Raw genomic sequence first — 18,486 nt, 5'->3', positions numbered from 1 at the left:
CTGCTTCATCAGTGGGGGGTGGGAGAGAGGCTGCATGATGGGAGGGTGGGGGTTCTTTGCAAGAGGCTCGTCTTTGCAACTGGCCTACAGGATTGTGAGAGTGCACCCGTGTCTCTCTCACACGTCCATTTAGACAGTGATACCATGCAAATTGATTTTTTTTTATACAGGAATTTCTTAATGCACAAAAAACACAAATACACAAAAAAAAATGAGACACCAAAAAACAGGCACATGTAATAATTTATAAGCAGCTTCTGCATATTGCTGCTGATGTTAAAAGATACAATAGATAATAAAGTATATAAATGCTTACGAACAAAAGCAAACAAAGTTTTGGAACAAATTTGGCGTAAAGTTATTTGAACAAGGGAAAAATAGCAGTTAGCGTTGGATCAGACATACTTGGGAATAGGTGAGAAAGTTGACTGAGTGAGCTTGAAAACTTTTTTGTGAGAGCAGATAAAACACCATTCAATGCTTAACTGTTTAAATTGTAAGAATAAAGCAAGAAATTAATCTTGATGAAACTGCCCCTTTCTTTGGGTCCTTCAGGATCAGGACTTTCTGGTCTTCAGTTAACCATTCAAGGTGGGTTCCATCCATTACATTAGCAGCAGGTTCATTTTTTATCTAACCTTGTAGATTAGTTAGAGAAGCTGGAGAAGCTACATGCACAACCTAAGTAACCTACCAGGTTATCTTAACTATTAACTAACCTACCAGGTACATATACCACAATGATCATCCAGGATTAAAATTAAAGTAGACACTTCTGCAAAACATTCACTCACAGCCAATCCCCCACTCCCCATATACTGTAATACTGTAGATGCTGTAATACTGTAAAGAAATAGTATGCTTTCTCTAAGGCACAAACATTCATTTATACTTACAATTTGTAGCAGGATTTCGCATTTTCCCAGCAGTGAATAAAAGCATCCAGTGATTTGCGAAACAAACATAGTAGTCCATGTTAGAAGCCATCAATCTCACTGTTCGTGAGGTAAGCAAGTAGAATAAAGGACCTAAGGGACCACACTGGAGATGGCCTAGTCAGGATTCGAATACTTGTCCTGCTGTACTGAAGCTAGAGGTGTATAACCCTATTTAATAGCTATACAACAGGTATTTCTGTGTATTTCTTTTTAAACAAACTAGTATGAGACAAAAATACAACACAAAGTCTTTATTAATATTAAGCATTATTTTCACTGCAATTTCTTACAAATGCACCAGAAAGAAATGATGTACACATATACTTGGGATTCAGGCTTGAAACGTACCACCTTGTTTGCTTCAACAGAGAAAGGGCCGATTTCTGGATGGAAAGGGGTGGGACAGACAGCAGTCCCAATCTCTCCCATAGCACATATACACAGCTGGAATGACTCAGCATCAACTGAAATTACACTACCATCTCTTTTGAAGCAGACACAACATTATCACAAGTCAAAATATTATCTCCAGCTAAAACACAGCAAACCGGTAGACAGGAAACAGGGAGCTTGGACAGTTTGCATCACAACCCCCCCCCCCCCCCCCCCCAAAAAAATCGCAATAATAAATGTAGTGATTTCAAAAATTACACATCAGCCTAAAATAAATGCGTAAGGTTTAGTAGCAGGAGATATATGCTTGAGAATGCATGCCATTCATAGTATGAGTAATTCTTTCTATTTTTGTAGTAATTTTAGTATAATCTTATTTAGTTTTTTTTTTTTTTTTTACTCTGATATATAAAAATAACAGGCCAATTTTGAATTGGTTAATCCATGGTCTAGATGTACTAGTGTGCACGTAATGGATTTGTGCCATTGTGACAGACCGCTGCGCTCTCCTTCAAATAGACGGATGTCAAAGATCTAACCTCTGAATATCAAAGGAGTGGGAAAAGTCTGGTTTGGGTAGGGATGTAAATGTGGAGAGAGAAAGTTCTAAAAATCCAGATGCTTGCTGGTGGGACCACAGCCTGGCAGCTCAACTTTACTCACACGACTCACAGATTCTGACAGGTCTGGAGGCAAATGCAGCTTCTGTTGGGGGTGAAAAGAAAGAGAGAAAATGTGTTGTATATAACTGCAAAAAACTAAAAAGACAGTGTTAGCATGGTGCTGCTAAACGCCTACATGGCATACATGTTGGAAGCCCCCACCCACACACCCAAGCTAGGAGGGGAGATCACAGTCCATATTAATTATATTTAAGCCCTTAACCACAGTATTAAGATAATTCTGTAATGCAGGTAATACTCTTTCCCATGGCAAAATATCAAATACTGAATCAGAGTAACTAGGAGGACACAGACATACACACTAAAATGTGAAAAAAGTCAAATGTTTGCTGAGAAATTAGGGGGTATGTCAAATCTACTTTGCATGTTCACTTCAAAGAAAAACGTTCTGGATTTTAAGTCATGAGTAACATAATACTGGACATCAGATACCACTCATCAAATTAATGAATGGCACCTTTGTTCTCAGTCCACTTCTAGTCTAGTTACATAGGTTAGCTAGCTAACATACGTTCACTACACAAAATCAACTAAAAAGTACATTTGAACAGACTTAGTTCTAACATTAAAATCATTTCATGCAGTTACTTGCCAGCAGCAACAATATCAATTCTCTGACTAGCTAGTCAGCTAGCAAGATAGCACACTAACTAACTCGCTCTCTGCCTAGTCAAACTAACCATACTACTAACTATTGATTGCTTAGCTAGCCAGCTAAATTAACATTAGTTTGCTACTAAGATATTAACCTCTTGGCTTTGTAGTTATGTAACCTAAACTAGTTGTTTTTGTAGTTATGTAACCTAAACTTTAGCCATTGAGTGCTTATATCATGATCTATTTTTTCCCCTTCTCATTCCAGATGTTAAATTGACAAGATATGGTACAAATGTCATTCAAACAACTATGGGGAGCTCACTTAATGGCTACAGAAAATCTACATAACTCTGTTATTACAGTGTGCATAGCATAATGATTCATACAAATGTTATAAAACAGCCAAATGGAACTAATTTAACCTACTTTAACCCACTGGTAACTTTAGTTGCCATAGTATATTCTCTCTTTAATGATAATAAAAAGGTTATTCAAGTTTAATGTTCTTGTCACATTGCCCTACTCCTCCCAGTTGGACACCAATTCCCATGATGTCTTTGGGAACACTGGAGATCAGCATCTGCAGAATATTAATAACACCAGACTCTAATGTAACTTTATAGTATTTAAGTAGATCTGTGACTATTCCTCAATGCAAAATATTGTTTTCATTGGAAGGCTTTTCTCATGTTTTCTACCTGGCCTGTTATTTGTATTACAGTACTTTGGTTTTGCCCTTTTTGTAAAGAAATACTTTTTTTTTCTGGTAACATTTCTTTAAGTAACTTCATGGGAATCACACCAAGGAGGCAAGTAGAAGATATAAAGGAGAAAATTATTTTAACTAGCTCAATCTGCTTAAGAGGAGTAAAAAAAAAACCAAAAAAAACAAAAAACCAACATCTCTGCTATGGCTTCACTGGATTCATTATCTATATTGCTTGTGTAAGGTAGTACTTTTAAAAGGGAAGGGTAAATGTTCATGAAATTATTACTGCTGCAGGTATTTGAGATTTTGTGGGTTACTGGTCATCTATCTGTGTTTGTGGGCACTGGAACACTTCCATCATAACTCCAATCAGTAACATTAGTATTGTGGACTTCTAGCTAAAATGTGTGAATGTTAGTATGTAGAAATATTTGAATATACACAAGTATAATAGAAGTATTCTTCATAAATTAATTATTTAATAAAAACCCAGAGGAAGGCTGTGTGTGTAGCAGAGGTAGATTTATTGTATGGGAAGTTCATCAAAAATATTCTATTTGGCATATAGAAAACAATTGCCATGAACAGAGTATGAAAAGAGTCAGGACAAATACCCTATGATGTCACTTCACTACTTTTCAGTGTCAATATGTGTTTGGTGTGACATTGCTTAGAAAACTTGAGCTCTGCCCATAAAAAAAAAGTATGTCATGATGAATGTTTTGTAAATTTTGTAAGATAGTTGGTTAATATCTGTGGATTACATTTTTGCAAACAACAGCCCTCTTAAACTGTTAATTATATTAATATTAGCGAATGAAAAAATTTCACCCCCTTAGCAGTAAAACAAACCTTTAGACTTTAGACTGTGGTTTTGAAATAGTGTCATTTCATAACCCCCAAAACCATTTTTTGTATTGTTCAGATTAAAAAAATATATCTTCTAATTTTCTTTCAATGCATTTATATTTTTGTGAGCTTTGTATCTGCATGTTATGGTCTATTGTTGTCATCATGGCACCATAACTTTAAACAACCTTTTGACAATTAATTTACATCAAATCAAAACAATATAATTCCATAATCAAATGATTGATAAAGATATATGATAACTCTGTTCACTCATTTACTGATTATCAGTCACTGTCATATGGGAAGATGGAGACAACAGCCATAGTATACGTCTTTTCAAGAACACAGTGATTTGAATTTTTGCATTTTTCAGCCTGAATCCGATGTGCTTGTGTTGGCAGTCATGATTACTCTCAGTAGACAGTCACAGACACACAAAGAGGTATTATATATGTGTGTGTGAGTGCGATGGCATAACTAGGAGTTAAACACTTGCATTGATAGTCTTCCATTAACTTTTTTTTTTTCCCCCAATTTAAAGCAATCATTAAGAAGCTGGTGAAACAACAGGCTTTTTTCACTGCAAACAACGAAGAGGAAGAGGAAAAGATCAAGAAAGGGGGAAAGGCTACATATCAAACCAATGTACAAAATGTGTGTGTGTGGGTGAGTGTGTTTAAGTGTCTTAGTAAGTGTTAATGAATTGGGTGAGCAATCCATCAGAGGTTGTAATTCTCTACAACAACAAAAGCCCCTTTAGGCAAGAGCTCAGCACTTGTGTGGACAAAGAACAGCATAATGATGCCTTCACGCTGCTGAAATGGGGAGCTGTTGCCAATAGTAACCCCCTCCAAGCGAACGCACATGATGCAGTCTAGCAGTCTTGAGCTCTGGCCCACAAGACAAAGCTAACGGCAAATATCTTTTAAAGAATGCATTTAAATGGTGCATATAGCAATGTAACATCCATTGACAAACACTGACATGAGAATTAGTCATACTGAAGAGATCAGTGAGTTTAAATATTGCGCCGCTATAGAATGCCACATTTGACAAGTCATTTCTTGACGTTTCTGCCCAGCTAGTTCTGCACTGGTCAACTGAATGTGGCATTATTGTGAATTTGAAGCATATATGTGACAATAGTGTAGTGAAAAACAGAAACTCACAGAAAGTGTGTACCATATAAAAATTGCTTATAGTCTATTGCATCACTCACTACAGATTTTTAAGCTGCATCTGGAAGCAACATCAACAAAAGAATTGTATGTAGAGAATAGGTTTTCATGGTCAAACAAGTGCACGAGACTAAAACCTATATGCGCAATGCCATGTGATGGCTAGAGTTAGCTGGAGCCATTACTGTATTGACATTGACAGCATTTAAATGATGCTTTTATCCAAAGCGACTTACAATCATGACTTTACAACTTGAGCAACTGAGGGCTAAGGGCTTTGCTCAGGGGCCCAACAGTGGTACACCTCACTATCATACCAGATGCACCATCACATCAGCCACTGCCTCTATCATGAATCATTTGCAACTAGGATAACCTGAAACCCCAAAGAACTTGTTCAAATAAGTAAATGTTTAGAATCAGTATTCCACTGAACACACAGTGATGTTGCGCCACTTAAAAATAAAAATAAAAATTAGGGACAAAAAATTAGTACCTTGGACTTGGACATTTGTAAAGCTGCTTTGTGACAAAATATGTTGTAAAAAGCGCTATATAAATACATTTGTTCTGATTTGATTTGATATCCAACAAGCTCATATTGCTGTGATGGTCAGGCCACCATATACTTTTGGCAATATATTTGTGAATGTGTGTGTGTGTGTGTATGTATGTATGTATGTATGTATGTATGTATGTATGAATACATGCATGTATGTCTAAACAATCATTTATAGAATTTTAAATTTTTTGGTGTAAAAATAAAAAGTTTTCCCCAAGTGATTTAGGGAAGTGCATGTGTACTTTTAGGGTCAGTTTGTTACAGTAGAAGTGAAGTTAAATGTTAAACTTTTGGAGTGTTTGTGTGTGAATTACTTCTGCATTGTCAGGTGGAGGTTGCTCTAAAGGTAGGTTACTGAGGGCTTCTAGAGGGAATAATTAGTCCAGGTGTTCTTCTCCTGTCAAAGCAAGATCAGGATAGAAATGATGTGCTCGCACACACACAAGCTCAGGTGGAACTCAATGTCTTTCGTCAAGAAAACAAAAACAACAACAAAACTAAGCAAAAAAAAAAAAACCCAAACAAACAGTGAAATAAATCAATAATCATTGTCTGCAATAGCAATTTTGTTACTGGTTTGCAGTTGTAGACTTTGCACCTCAAAGAGAAAGATCAAAATGAAAAACCAATTTATGCAAAGCTGACACATTTCAGGGATATGAAGGGTGGGGTTTGTGGCTACAGTTTCAGCTTTGCAATTGAATTTTATACAATATGAGGCTCTAAAGAACATCTAAATGATAAGGAGTACTTTCCCTACAGAGTTCAATACTAGAGGTGCTGGGAAAAGCCAAGCAGGAGAACAGCAGGGAGTATTGGCTTTCTCAGCTCTGAGGACTGATCCTTCGGTGCCATAGCACAGCCAATGTGTGCTGAACACACAAACACATGCACACACAAGCAGGTTTCAGTCTACTAACAGCTACAGTATAAGATAAGGCATTGTGCTTGTCCACCTGGACATAAGATGCAGACATTCTGGGGAATGCTATGCTGGCCTGCTGAGCTGCTTTGCCTCCACAGAGGGGTGTAGCCATGAGCAGTTTCACTTCATTACCACCCTGATTCCCTCTTCAATTACCCCTGAAAAAATACTCTCAGCCCCCTAGCAACAAAATCTCCATATAAGCCAAACAGGGAACAAGAGGGCACTGATAGCTGACCTCATTCATATGCCCATATGTCCTTTTTTCAAATGCACATGTTCAGAAGGAAAGAGGAGGGAGAGGGGAGGAGATAATGAAACACAAATGTCCAAATAACAAATGTCCATTTTACAAATGAACAATGTACAGGTACATGTACACTGACTGACAGTACAATTGAGCTGAAAGTCAAATTTGGCATGTTTCCTCAGTATGTTGTAAATATTTGCCAAATTCGGTCAAAATCAGACATACCCTGACGGAACACGTTTGATCATTACTGATGTACAATAGCCATAGCAACAACTAGAAATGAAAACATTTATCATTAATGCAATGTCAAATAGTATTAAATGCCTTGCCACTGGAAATGATAAACCCTTAATTCTGATGGTTTAAAGGTGTTCAACAAACCAATCAGCAAGCTTTCTCTTGGTTTCACCAATGTAAAGCTGATTACATCTCTTGTGAGTAATACAGTAGACAACTTATGCAGTAATGGATGAGGAGGAACGAATGGTGACAATTGATCCTTTTGTGCCAGTTATTTTAGTGGCTGTGTTGATAAATGTACATGTAGAACATTTGCAGGCAGTTGCAGTCTACAGTAGTACAGTTATTATTTGAATGGTCATTTATCTCACTCTTGATAAGCATTTTTTATTTATTTTTTGGTCTCATCTGCAGATTAGAGCATCCTTAAAAAGGGATGTGGTCTCTATCATCCTGGAGGATTCTGAAATGTTTAAGTATAATATCAGCTAATGCTTTATTTGTAGGATAAGCCAGCACCAAAAGAATTCTTGTTGTCTTAACAGTAGACGGTTTACAGGTCAGTGCATCCACTTTCTGAACAGCAAAAACACAAGCAAAGGCATCACCAATAACTTCATTAAGAGACCTACAGTTCTGAAAATACTCACACATTTCCATACTTTTCATTCTCCCTGCACTTGTCCAGTGATTTTTGGGTAATTGTTTCATCCTGACTCAGCCAGATTAGATAGCAAGGAAAGTCTACTGATACATGTTGAAACAAAACATTTGCATTTTCCTCTAATTTCTTATTCTTCTGCTATTACCAAACACAATTCTGGTTGTTTATAGCATAATACCATCTCTTTTAATGTGATAAAACATGAATTAATTATTTCCAATAAGTATGTATTTTATAATTATGTAATTTACTACAGCTGTAATGTACTATAAAAGCTTGAAAATGGACCTTAAAAGTGCTTGAAAAGTGCTTGAGTTTGACCTTAGAAAAAGATTATGAAAACTGTATTAATTAGCTCGGCTAAACATTAACAGTTAATGCTGAACACATGAAAAAAATAAAATTATTTACTTTACTACTTAATGACAGCTAATACATTACATGTTTTAAAATAAGTTATTTTAAAAACTTTCCACTGAAAGTGTTTGGCAAGCAAAGAAAAATTAATCCTGTGAATGTTTATGTTTTGAACTTCATTGTCCCCATGACCTGGAAACTGGCCAGAAATGTCCCCTATGGAAGTATTTGTAGGAACAATCAGGAGTTGAGAAATCTGTGAGAAACCAATGTCATTTATGTGCTGCTCAATAATCTTGTTGCAAATGTCTTGATAGAGGTCTTTGCCTCTACTCTTCACATTTCTTGTGTTATATCTTTGGTGACAAATGATTTGGTTACTTGCATTTTTACAAAGAGTGAAGTAGTAACCCACCAACATGCACTAACCTGACTGATTCTAATTTATAATGAACACAGGTAAGAACTAATTTCTGGAATCAGCAGGTTTAATGCTGTTTTGTTTTGTTTTTTGCTATGTTCAATACTATTTCATGTGTCATTCCACTTTATTCCCAATAAAATTTTTATGGATTGTAATGCTTGGATTTCATTAGTTGTAAAGTTTTATGGTGTTAAGTAAGCTTGCGAAGGCGGTCATGTGGTCTGAATCAAAGGCAATAAATTCCCTCTTGTTAAATTGCAGATGAACACGGCATATTCAACTGGCCTAAGGAGGAGACAAAAGCCACTGACAAGGAACAGGGAAACTCCACACAGTGCACAAAGGATTCATCCCAAATCCAGCACTCTAAGACTATACACTATGTGGAAGAAGGGGGGCTGAGGATTTGTGAGAATCAGAGCCAATATCCAGGTTGAAACATCCAAGACCCAAGAGTACCCCAGGAAGATGATCCCAAGTGATAAAAGTTCTTAATGAGCACCTCAGACAATAGAAAACCAAGGAGGATGGGGATAGGCACGGTATGTACCACCAGCAAATAGTGGCAAGTAGTGATATGGAGAAATTCTACCAATGGCTAGAAAAGGCTAGATTGAAAGACATCATGGAGGCACAAATCATGGCAGCACAGGAACAGGCTCCGAACACAAGATCAATAGAGGTTGGGATTTACCACACCAGGCAGGGCCATAGATGCAGGTTGTGCAAAGATGCCCCTAAGGCAAACAAGCACATAACAGCGGGATACAAGATGCTAGAATGCAGAGCATACATAGAACACCATAACCAAGTGGCTGGCATAGTATACAGTATAGTATACAGAAATATCTCTGTAGTAAAGGCTGGAAGTTCTGAAGTCAAAGATACACCCCCAAAGATGGTAGATAACGAGCAAGCTAAGATCCTATGGGACTTCCAGATACAGACTGACAAAACCAATGATAGATGCAGCAATCACAAGTGAATGCAACATCAGGACCAAGGAACACGAAAACCTTGAGAAATACCAAGGGCTGACAGAAGAGCTGGAAATGATGTGGAAGGTGAAGACAACAGTGGTTCCCATGGTAGTCAGAGCACTAGGGGCTGTGTCCCCCAAACTGGGAGAATGGCTCCAGTAGATCCCAGGAACAACATCTGAGATCTCCATCCATATATACACACACAAACATATACACCAAAAAAAATCAGTGCACAGTCTGCATTTTGGGTCTCCTCTGGTGTGATAGGCCAGGCCATCAGAGGGCGTAACTGACCGACCATCGCCCATACTCAGTGCAATATTTTCTGAACTGTTGGCTCTAGTTAATCCTCATCAGCACTTATTTTGGCTGATTGTGGATGTTAAATTGGTGTTGGAGATCAGCTGTGATTGTCGTTCATTATGTAGTGTGTTTGCGTGACTGTAAATACATACCGGTGACGAGGGGAGACAGTAACTTGACAGAAGGTGATAATCAGCTCTTTGCAGTTGACATTAGTTCTTCAGTGACAGTTTAGTGTTTCCCTAACCTTAGATTAGTCTGTCAGTAGGTGGTGTTTTGAGCCTTTGGTTGTGGGTGAGTGTGTGTTTGTGCGTGTTTTCACAGCTAAGATAAATGCCTTGGCTCCTGCTAGCTAATGTTTGCATACCCTGTTCATGGCTAGCAAAGATCTGTGTAGTCACAAGATTATATTAATAGATTAACAATACAATAATAAGAGGTGCATTATAAAACAGAACACCACAGCTAAAGCTTATTCATAAAAGCCCATAAAAATCATTCTTGGTTGTAGCTACCTCCTAATAGTAAGCTTACAATAGAGAAAATATTCACTCTCGGAAGCAAGCTATCTCCTTAACTACAGCAAATGGGCACTTTTTTAGAGACACCTGCCCTTTCATCATTGGAGCGTCCCAGTATGGAAATTAGACATGTGACCCCAGTGTGCAGGATCAAATCAGGTGAGCAAGTTATTCGTGGATCAGTTTCAGTGTAAATTAGAATGGGAAAATGTCAAGATTGTTCTGACAAACAGGTGGTGCAAAGTCAGACAAATAGCATCACTCCAACTAACATATCTGTACACACAAGTTGTCATTCCTTAACACAGATGAGCTACAACAGCAGACAAAAAACAAAGGAGATCCAACACTACTAGATCTCTACTGGGTGTCTCAAAGTGGCCATTCACTGTATAATTAAGTGATTAAAGGGTGAACATTTACCATTCTTTACTGGCAACAGATGTTTATTGTTGTCTTAATCATTGAAATATTAGCTACCAGTCATTACACGCATTGTGTATCACTATACTGCTAGCTACTGTACAAATGTCCCATGCACACCCCTATACTGCACATATACATTTCAACCAATAGAGTCAGTCAGTCAACAGTGGCACATAAAATATAGGTCATAGGTTGGAAGGACAGATAGGATATGAATAAAAGAATCCCATTTCTGGTAATGGATGCAGGGCACAGTTTTATAGTATAATTTGATTTCACACAAAATTCTCAGCACTGACTGACAAAGGTGTGTGTGTAAGAAAGGTTTTGGTAAAACTCAGTGTGGACAAACACATGCCATGGCATCTATCTATCTATCTATCTATCTATCTCTCTCTCTCTCTCTCTCTCTCTCTCTCTCTCTCTCTCTCTCTCTCTCTCTCTCTCTCTCTCTCTCTCTCTCTCTCTCTCTCTCTCTCTCTCTCTCTCTCTCACCCACATCATGCAGTTTTTTCCTATACAAAGCGAACACATCTTTACAATAAGATCTGCAATCTTACATCACTCTGACACAGCATTTATAACTGCAATTTTTAAGTTCATTAATGAACACCCATTTGTGAGCGATACAAAATGGTTTCCCAAATCACGGGAAAACATGCAAACCAACCCCAACTCATCAATTTTATCCCTTCCACTCTCAGTCTCCCTGTTATCATTACACCATACAGTAAAAAAACACCGTTCACACTGCTAACTGCTGCAGCATATAGTTTCACCAGTTTCTTGCTGGTAGAGCTCATAACTCCTCCTAAATAATTTAAAACCAATCAAGCAACCTAGCTAATAATAGATCTATCTCAACTGGTACATAAAGAACATACCTCTTATGGGGAGATTTTGGTTTACTGTTTTTTTTTTTTTTACTTACAATTATGGTCTTATCCATGAATACCTGAAAACTGTATTATACACTGCAGTTCAATGGTGAGGCGGGTGATGTAGGTAAGGTAGCAAAAGATTGGGGTATTTGTTGGTAGAATATGTAGGTTTCTTAGTAGTACAATCTGCAACCCACAATACCATTTGCTTTTATTTTCAGAATATTTATTTACGTTTACCTGTTTTAAAGTTTTCACTTTAATGCCATCATTGAGTTTTAAACTGCCTCATGTTGCTTTCCTCACATTTACCTGAACACCACATAATCCCAGAGAATAAGATTGTATTCAGAATGGAAGAATGGTCTAAAGATTCAGAAACAGTCAATGCAAAAATGTTTGCTTCAGCATATTGTCCACATTTACAGGACAAAAATAAATACATGTATGATACAAAACAGCAAAAAGACAAGAGAATGACAGATATAGTGAAGAACTACCAAACAAGGGTCTAACTGCAATATGTTTTGCTACTTTGATGAAGATATCTGACCTCAATGGTAAACTGCTTTCTCTTTAGCTTGAATGCCAGGTCTTTGGTGTCAGGAATTGCACACAATAGACAGTTCAAATGTGGCACCTGGCGAATATGAAGAAGCCCTGGAAAAGGAGACCACACAAACCGTTAGTATAGGCTTACTATAGACAACAGCAAGTATGATCATAACACATAAAAGCATATACAGCTAGATTGCAGTCAGGCATTTTACCTAGACCTAGAAACCTGGATTATAAAGTGTGCATTTCAGCTTTTCCTGTTCACAGTCTAAGTATTGACTGCAATTCACCTAGCACCGTGCTTCACATAACCCAAAAGAAACAAGAGACCAATTTATTTTCATACTACCACACTTTATGGTGAATTGTCTTCTACTTTAGTCCTCCAGAGTTCCACTGAGTTCTGGATAGTAGGCCCTTATGGTCTAATTTACTTTACCATTACTTATTGCAGGGTATTGTTTATTACACTGATGTTGACTAGCAAACTGTAGCTCTTATCGCTTATTGCACTTGCCATTGTCTAAGATAGAGCTTATGTATTTTGTACTTCTAGGCATCAGCATTGATCCCTGTATTTCTACAGTATTCTAGTTCATTGGTATATTGGACTCTAACCTACTTTACTGGCCAGGATGTATTCTATGAGTAAATGACAAAGCACTTGTAAGCACTTGTAAGTTGCTCTGGATAAAAGCGTCTACTAAATGCCGTAAATGTAAATGTAATTGACTTTATACAGGGCTAGGCATTTGAGTATCCAGCTCTTCCAGTCTTATGCTTTCTTGCAGTCAGTATAGGCAACACTTAGGTCGGTCCGTCTGTCTTAAGTAGATTATGAAGGTTCATTTATGACAAAAGCTGTGCAAGGAAGCACAAGACAGAACGAAGAGCTTGGTCTGTCTGCACTTGAGTGAGTGTAACTGCACCCAAGAGTGAAAGTGCACACAAGCAATCGAAACTGCAAGAGAGTGAAAGTGCACACGAAGAAGTGAAAGTGGGCATTAGCAAGTGAATATTAGAATGAATGAGAGATTGAATAGATTAGTTTGGGATGGAAGGACTTTGTTCACTTTTTTCCTTTCACTCGTTTGTGTACTTTCACTTTTTTGCATGCATTTTCATTCTTGTGTGTGCATTTTCACACTCTCTTCAGTTTCACTCAAACGTCCTTGTACAGCTTTTTCAAACGGTGCTACATAGCAGACAGACCAATCGAAGCTGGGCAGGGCTAGGCATTTGAGTGTCCAAGTGTGAGGCATTCAGTCATATGCTATCTTGTAGTTAGTCCAGGTGACTTTAAGGTTGACTGGACTGGTTTTGGTATTCTGAAAGACAGCTCTATCTTTCAGTAGGTGATGTTCGGCCTTTGCTGAGGTCCTTCATGACCAGTACTACCTTCTGTTAGCCCGTCTCAAAGGACCTAGAACTTAGTAGCTGGGTTATTGTTATGCTAGTCATAAAAGCTGTAGAAAAGCTGTTATTTTCTTTAGGTATTAGATATGGATCATGTCAGGGCCAGCTCTTCGTGTTACTGAGAGAATGAGATGCTCTGCACCGACATAACCACTCAGCACTTATGCGATTATTCATTCCCATTTATGCTCTTCCAGTACTGTTCTGCTTCGGCTCTGGGTAGATCCAGAGTCAGGGTTCTGTTGCAGAGAAACCGAGAGTATACATTGTACAGCAAAGAGGCCATTTACACTTTTGGCTGCTTCTTCCTTTGTATATCTCTGTAATCTAGATGCCATTGCTGTTAGCCTTATGGGCCATATGTAGGGGCTACCCGTTGTATTTTTTTCTGTAACAAGTCCCCATCTATGATATTTATGCTTTTCTGGAGCTCTGTAAATTTGCTGACTTCAGTCAAAGTGTCTTTATCTTGTTCTCCAGCCTCTGTTTACAAAGAGACCAGGAAGTGTGGCCTATGGGTTGTATTTTGAAGTCAGCAGCGTATACCAGATTGTTGGTTTCAGTTTCTGGTGGTTTGTATTGTGCTTATTACTAAATACATATCTGCTAGCATACTGTGTGATGATATCTTGCAACTACAGTGCCTCCAAGTAGTATTCAACCCCCTGCAGATTTTGCAAATTCAACAAGTTGCAAATAATTTAGAGCCTTCAAACTCTGAACAAGAGTAGCATTTATTAAGAGATGCCTAAATATTACAAACAAGTTGCTGAATTAAATTATAAAACATTTTAAACATAAAAATTAGGGTCAATTATTATTCAACTCTGAGGTTTAATATTTTGTGGAATAACCCTTGTTTGCAATTACAGCTATTGATAATTTTTTATAAGACCTGATCAGGCCAGCACAAGTCTCTGGAGTAATCCTGGCCCACTCCTCCATCCAGATCTTCTTCAAGTTGCCTAGGTTCTTTGGGCATCTCTTGCGGACTTTGATCTTGAGCTCCGTCCACAAGTTTTCAATTGGGTTAAGGTCAGGAGACTGACTAGGCCACAGCAACACCTTGATCTTTTCCCTCTTAAACCAGGCCTTGGTTTTCTTGGCTGTGTGCTTGGGGTCATTGTACTGTTGGAAGATGAAATGACGACCCATCTTGAGATCCATGATGGAGGAGCTGAGGTTTTTGGCCAGAATCTCCAGGTAGGCTGTGCTATCCATCTTCCCATGGATGTGGACCAGATGGCCAGGCCCCTTGGATGAGAAGCAGCCCCACAGCATGATGTTGCCACCACCATGCTTGACTGTTTGGATGGTATTTTTGGGGTCATATACAGTGCCATCCTCTCGCTAAACGCCCTGGGTGTGGTCGGAACTATATACCTCAATCTTGGTCTCATCAGACCAGAGAACCCTGAACCAGTCTGCCTCAGAGTCCTCCAAGTGATCATGAGCAAACTTTATACAGGCCTTGACATGACGCTTTGAAAGTAAGGGTACCTTATGGGCTTGCCTGGAACACAGACCATTGCAGTGGAGCATGTTACTTATGATATTTATTGAAACCAAGGTCCCCACCACCATGGGATCTTCCGGGAGCTCCCTCCGTGTTGTCCTTGGGTCAGCCATGACCGTTCGGACAAGCCTGGCCGCAACACAGGAAGAAACTTTGAAAGGCTGCCCAGGCCATCGAAGGTTAATAGTAGTTCTATAAGCCTTCCACTTCTGGATGATGCTCCCAACGGTGGATATAGGTAGGCCCAACTCCTTGGAAAGGGTTTTGTACCCCTTGCCAGCCTTGTGACCCTCTACAATTTTGTCTCTGATGGCCTTGTAATGCTCCTTAGTCTTTCCCATGTTGACCATGTATGAGTGCTGTTCAATTGTTTGGGGAGGGGCTTTTATAGTCAGAAAAGGCGGGAAAAAAACTGAAAATTAATCAAAGCATGTGAAGCTCATTGTTCTTAATAGCATAATTACTTCTTAATATTTGAGGGAACCAAACAGAATTCTGGTGGTTTGAGGAGTTGAATAATAATTGACCCTCTGGTAAACTTTGCAAATTAAAAAAAACAAACAAACAGAAATAACATTCTTTTTTGCTGCAGGGCATTTCACATGTCCATGCCCATCTACAGTCCAAATTTCACAATGCTAACTTAATGCCAAATGTGTAAACCTGCAAAATCTGCAGGGGGTTGAACACTACTTACCCCATTCAGGTAATAGTAGATTCAAACTATTCTCTCTCAGTAGGTTTTCTGTCTGGGTAATGATATTTACCCTTCATTTCATCCATCTCCAGTTTTGATAGGCATTGTTTCAGGTAATTAACTGCTTATGAGTGTGAATTAAGGCCTTTCCCCAACAGTAGTTGCCTCATGCGCTTCATATAGTCTATTTCATTGGGAGCTTTCAATGCTGCTGTAGTAAGCTGCTGTGGTAGAACCATATTGTCCAACCTATAATCAATCTATGGTTTGCTCCAGTAGCCTATTTACTATTTACAATGTCCAGGTTCAACATTCTACACAGACATTGTTAATCCATCTGACATCTGATGTGTGTGTATTGATATGTACATGTACATGTGCATTTACATTACATTTAATGGCATTGAGGTGATGCTTTTATCTAAAGCGACTTACGATTACGACTGAATACAACTTGAGTAATGAGGGTTAAGGGCCTTACTCAGGGGCCAAACAGAGAGCTTTTTTTGATTACTAGTCAAGTGCCCTGTGTATATAAAATACATAAGCAATGTCAATGTTTTCTTTATTGTGGGTATAACCAGTGAAGTAATAGGGTTAAAGAAGCAAGCATTTTTTTATTATCTGAACCAATAAAACAAAAGCAAAAGAGAAGAAGTAAAAAATTAGAGTGAGAAAAGGAGAGCAGAAAAGACAGAGGGAGAGAAGGAAAGACACATGAGTAGAGGAAATGGTGAAAAATTAGCTCAGTCGTTGGAGTTATATTTATTTACAAAGATGCACAAGGTATCTTAAGAGTATATCACCAAAATTATGATTCAAAATGTTCTAGATTTTAAGGGAAGACTCACTGAAATTTAGTGTGAGCTGATATTCTTGCATGTACATCTGCTGACACAGCAAACAAACAGAACCAACTTCTAGTCTGGTAATAAAATATATGGGAAATGATAGTTCAGTGAAAACATTGCTATATATTATTGCTAAGACAGACCTTCAGAACGGGGCTGAGGGAGCTCTGCACACTACATGACATTTCCCCCCAGTCTTCTCCCTGCCAAATCTATGCCTACAGGCCACTGTAACAGCACCACTAGACACAGGGCTTGTGAAAAGAAGTGGGGAAAGAAGTGGAACCCCCCATCCCCCCCAATTGTTTTGTGCTACACAAGCACTAAGAGTAAAAGGTCTACTGTCTCCTGTATTCCTAAGCAATCAAACTAAAATACCAACAACACACCGCAAAAATAAAAAGATTAATAGATAAATAATCTAGCAGGACAAGTGGGTATACTCTTGTAGCTCATTTGCAAAAGCAGGACAAGGTGCAACACCAAGGTAATGGGCTTGATTCCCAGGGAGCATATACTGTCATACTGATAGATATGTAAGTCTCTATGGATAAGAGTGTTTGCCAAATGCTGAAAATGTAACCTGTGGGCTTGTGGTACAAAGAAGCAACAACGTGACTTCTGATATTAACCCAGAGTTAAATTTGGGACAAACCAAAAGAGCACGAGAGAGAAAGAGCTATTTGGGGGTAGTTGAAGACAGATGAGTAAAAAGGAGAGTCTGGGCATGGACAGATAGAAGATGAGAGTGTTGTGCAAACCGTATGCACGTTAACTTTTTGAGTGATACAAAAAGGAGGGAGCAAGAAGTGAAGAAATACAGCACCCACAATAAAGGAAAAGGAATGGTACGATTAAAAAAAAAAATTCAAGTCTCTGCCCCCTAGTCCACAAAGACATTTTTGCTATTATAAAAATATTCATTCTAGATCTCTGTGGCCCATCTACTTATTCAAGGGGAGGGAAGTAGTGTGCATGTTTGTGTGTGCATGTGCACAGCTGCTCTGAGAGGCATGTGTTCTAAGCAGAATCACACTAACACCAAGAACTGAGTGCTTATGCTTACAACACACTACCCATGCACACATGCAGGGGAGTGGGGACAGAGAAAAAGATATTTACAGAAAAGATGGGATGATGTCAAATAAAAAAACAAAAAAACAAAACAATTCTTTTTGAAAATAAATCAGATGTAAAAGTAAAGGCTTCCATACTGAATGTATACACTATGCATTGGTATAGATGTAATGTGTGTGTCTCACCATGGTAATCTTTGTAGAGTGGGTTGGTTTCTTTTTCTGAGCCTTGAAATGACTCTAGAGTGAGAGTTGTGTCACTCAGTTTGGTTATCCTTTCCATTATTACTCTCTTCTGCATAGTGAGTGAGAAAGAGAGAGAGAGAGAGAGAGAGAGAAATGTAATTATATGGTGGTATGCACACAGACACAGTACATTATATATATATATATATATATATATATATATATATATATATATATATATATATTCATATTATATATATATACATACACACACACACACACACACACACACACACA

General features: G+C 38.2%; 2 protein-coding genes across 5 annotated transcripts in view; one reads left to right on the top strand and one right to left on the bottom strand.

Annotated features, from left to right (window-relative positions):
• pax6b (paired box 6b) overlaps window positions 1-11,276 on the top strand; it is a 39,002-nt gene extending 27,726 nt beyond the window's left edge. Inside the window, exon 9 of the mRNA XM_035532016.2 lies at window positions 9,037-11,276. Coding sequence (XP_035387909.1) covers window positions 9,037-9,177 — 141 coding nt within the window. The 3' untranslated portion in view covers window positions 9,178-11,276. The remainder of the gene's footprint in view (window positions 1-9,036) is intronic.
• The window catches only part of elp4 (elongator acetyltransferase complex subunit 4), a 39,052-nt gene continuing 21,740 nt past the window's right edge, over window positions 1,175-18,486 (bottom strand). For 3 of the 4 annotated variants that reach the window (XM_035532034.2, XM_081710132.1, XM_081710130.1), the window contains 3 exons: window positions 18,190-18,298; window positions 12,443-12,549; window positions 1,175-2,036 (listed from right to left, as the gene is read on the bottom strand). In XM_035532034.2, coding sequence (XP_035387927.1) covers window positions 1,938-2,036; window positions 12,443-12,549; window positions 18,190-18,298 — 315 coding nt within the window. In that variant the 3' untranslated portion in view covers window positions 1,175-1,937. The remainder of the gene's footprint in view (window positions 2,037-12,442; window positions 12,550-18,189; window positions 18,299-18,486) is intronic. The other variant, XM_081710131.1, reaches the window with a different exon arrangement.

The sequence above is a fragment of the Electrophorus electricus genome, chromosome 3 (assembly GCF_041902795.1).
Source record: "Electrophorus electricus isolate QZ-2024a chromosome 3, ASM4190279v1, whole genome shotgun sequence".
Lineage (NCBI taxonomy): Eukaryota > Metazoa > Chordata > Actinopteri > Gymnotiformes > Gymnotidae > Electrophorus > Electrophorus electricus.
This window is presented reverse-complemented; position numbering and strand designations above follow the sequence as displayed.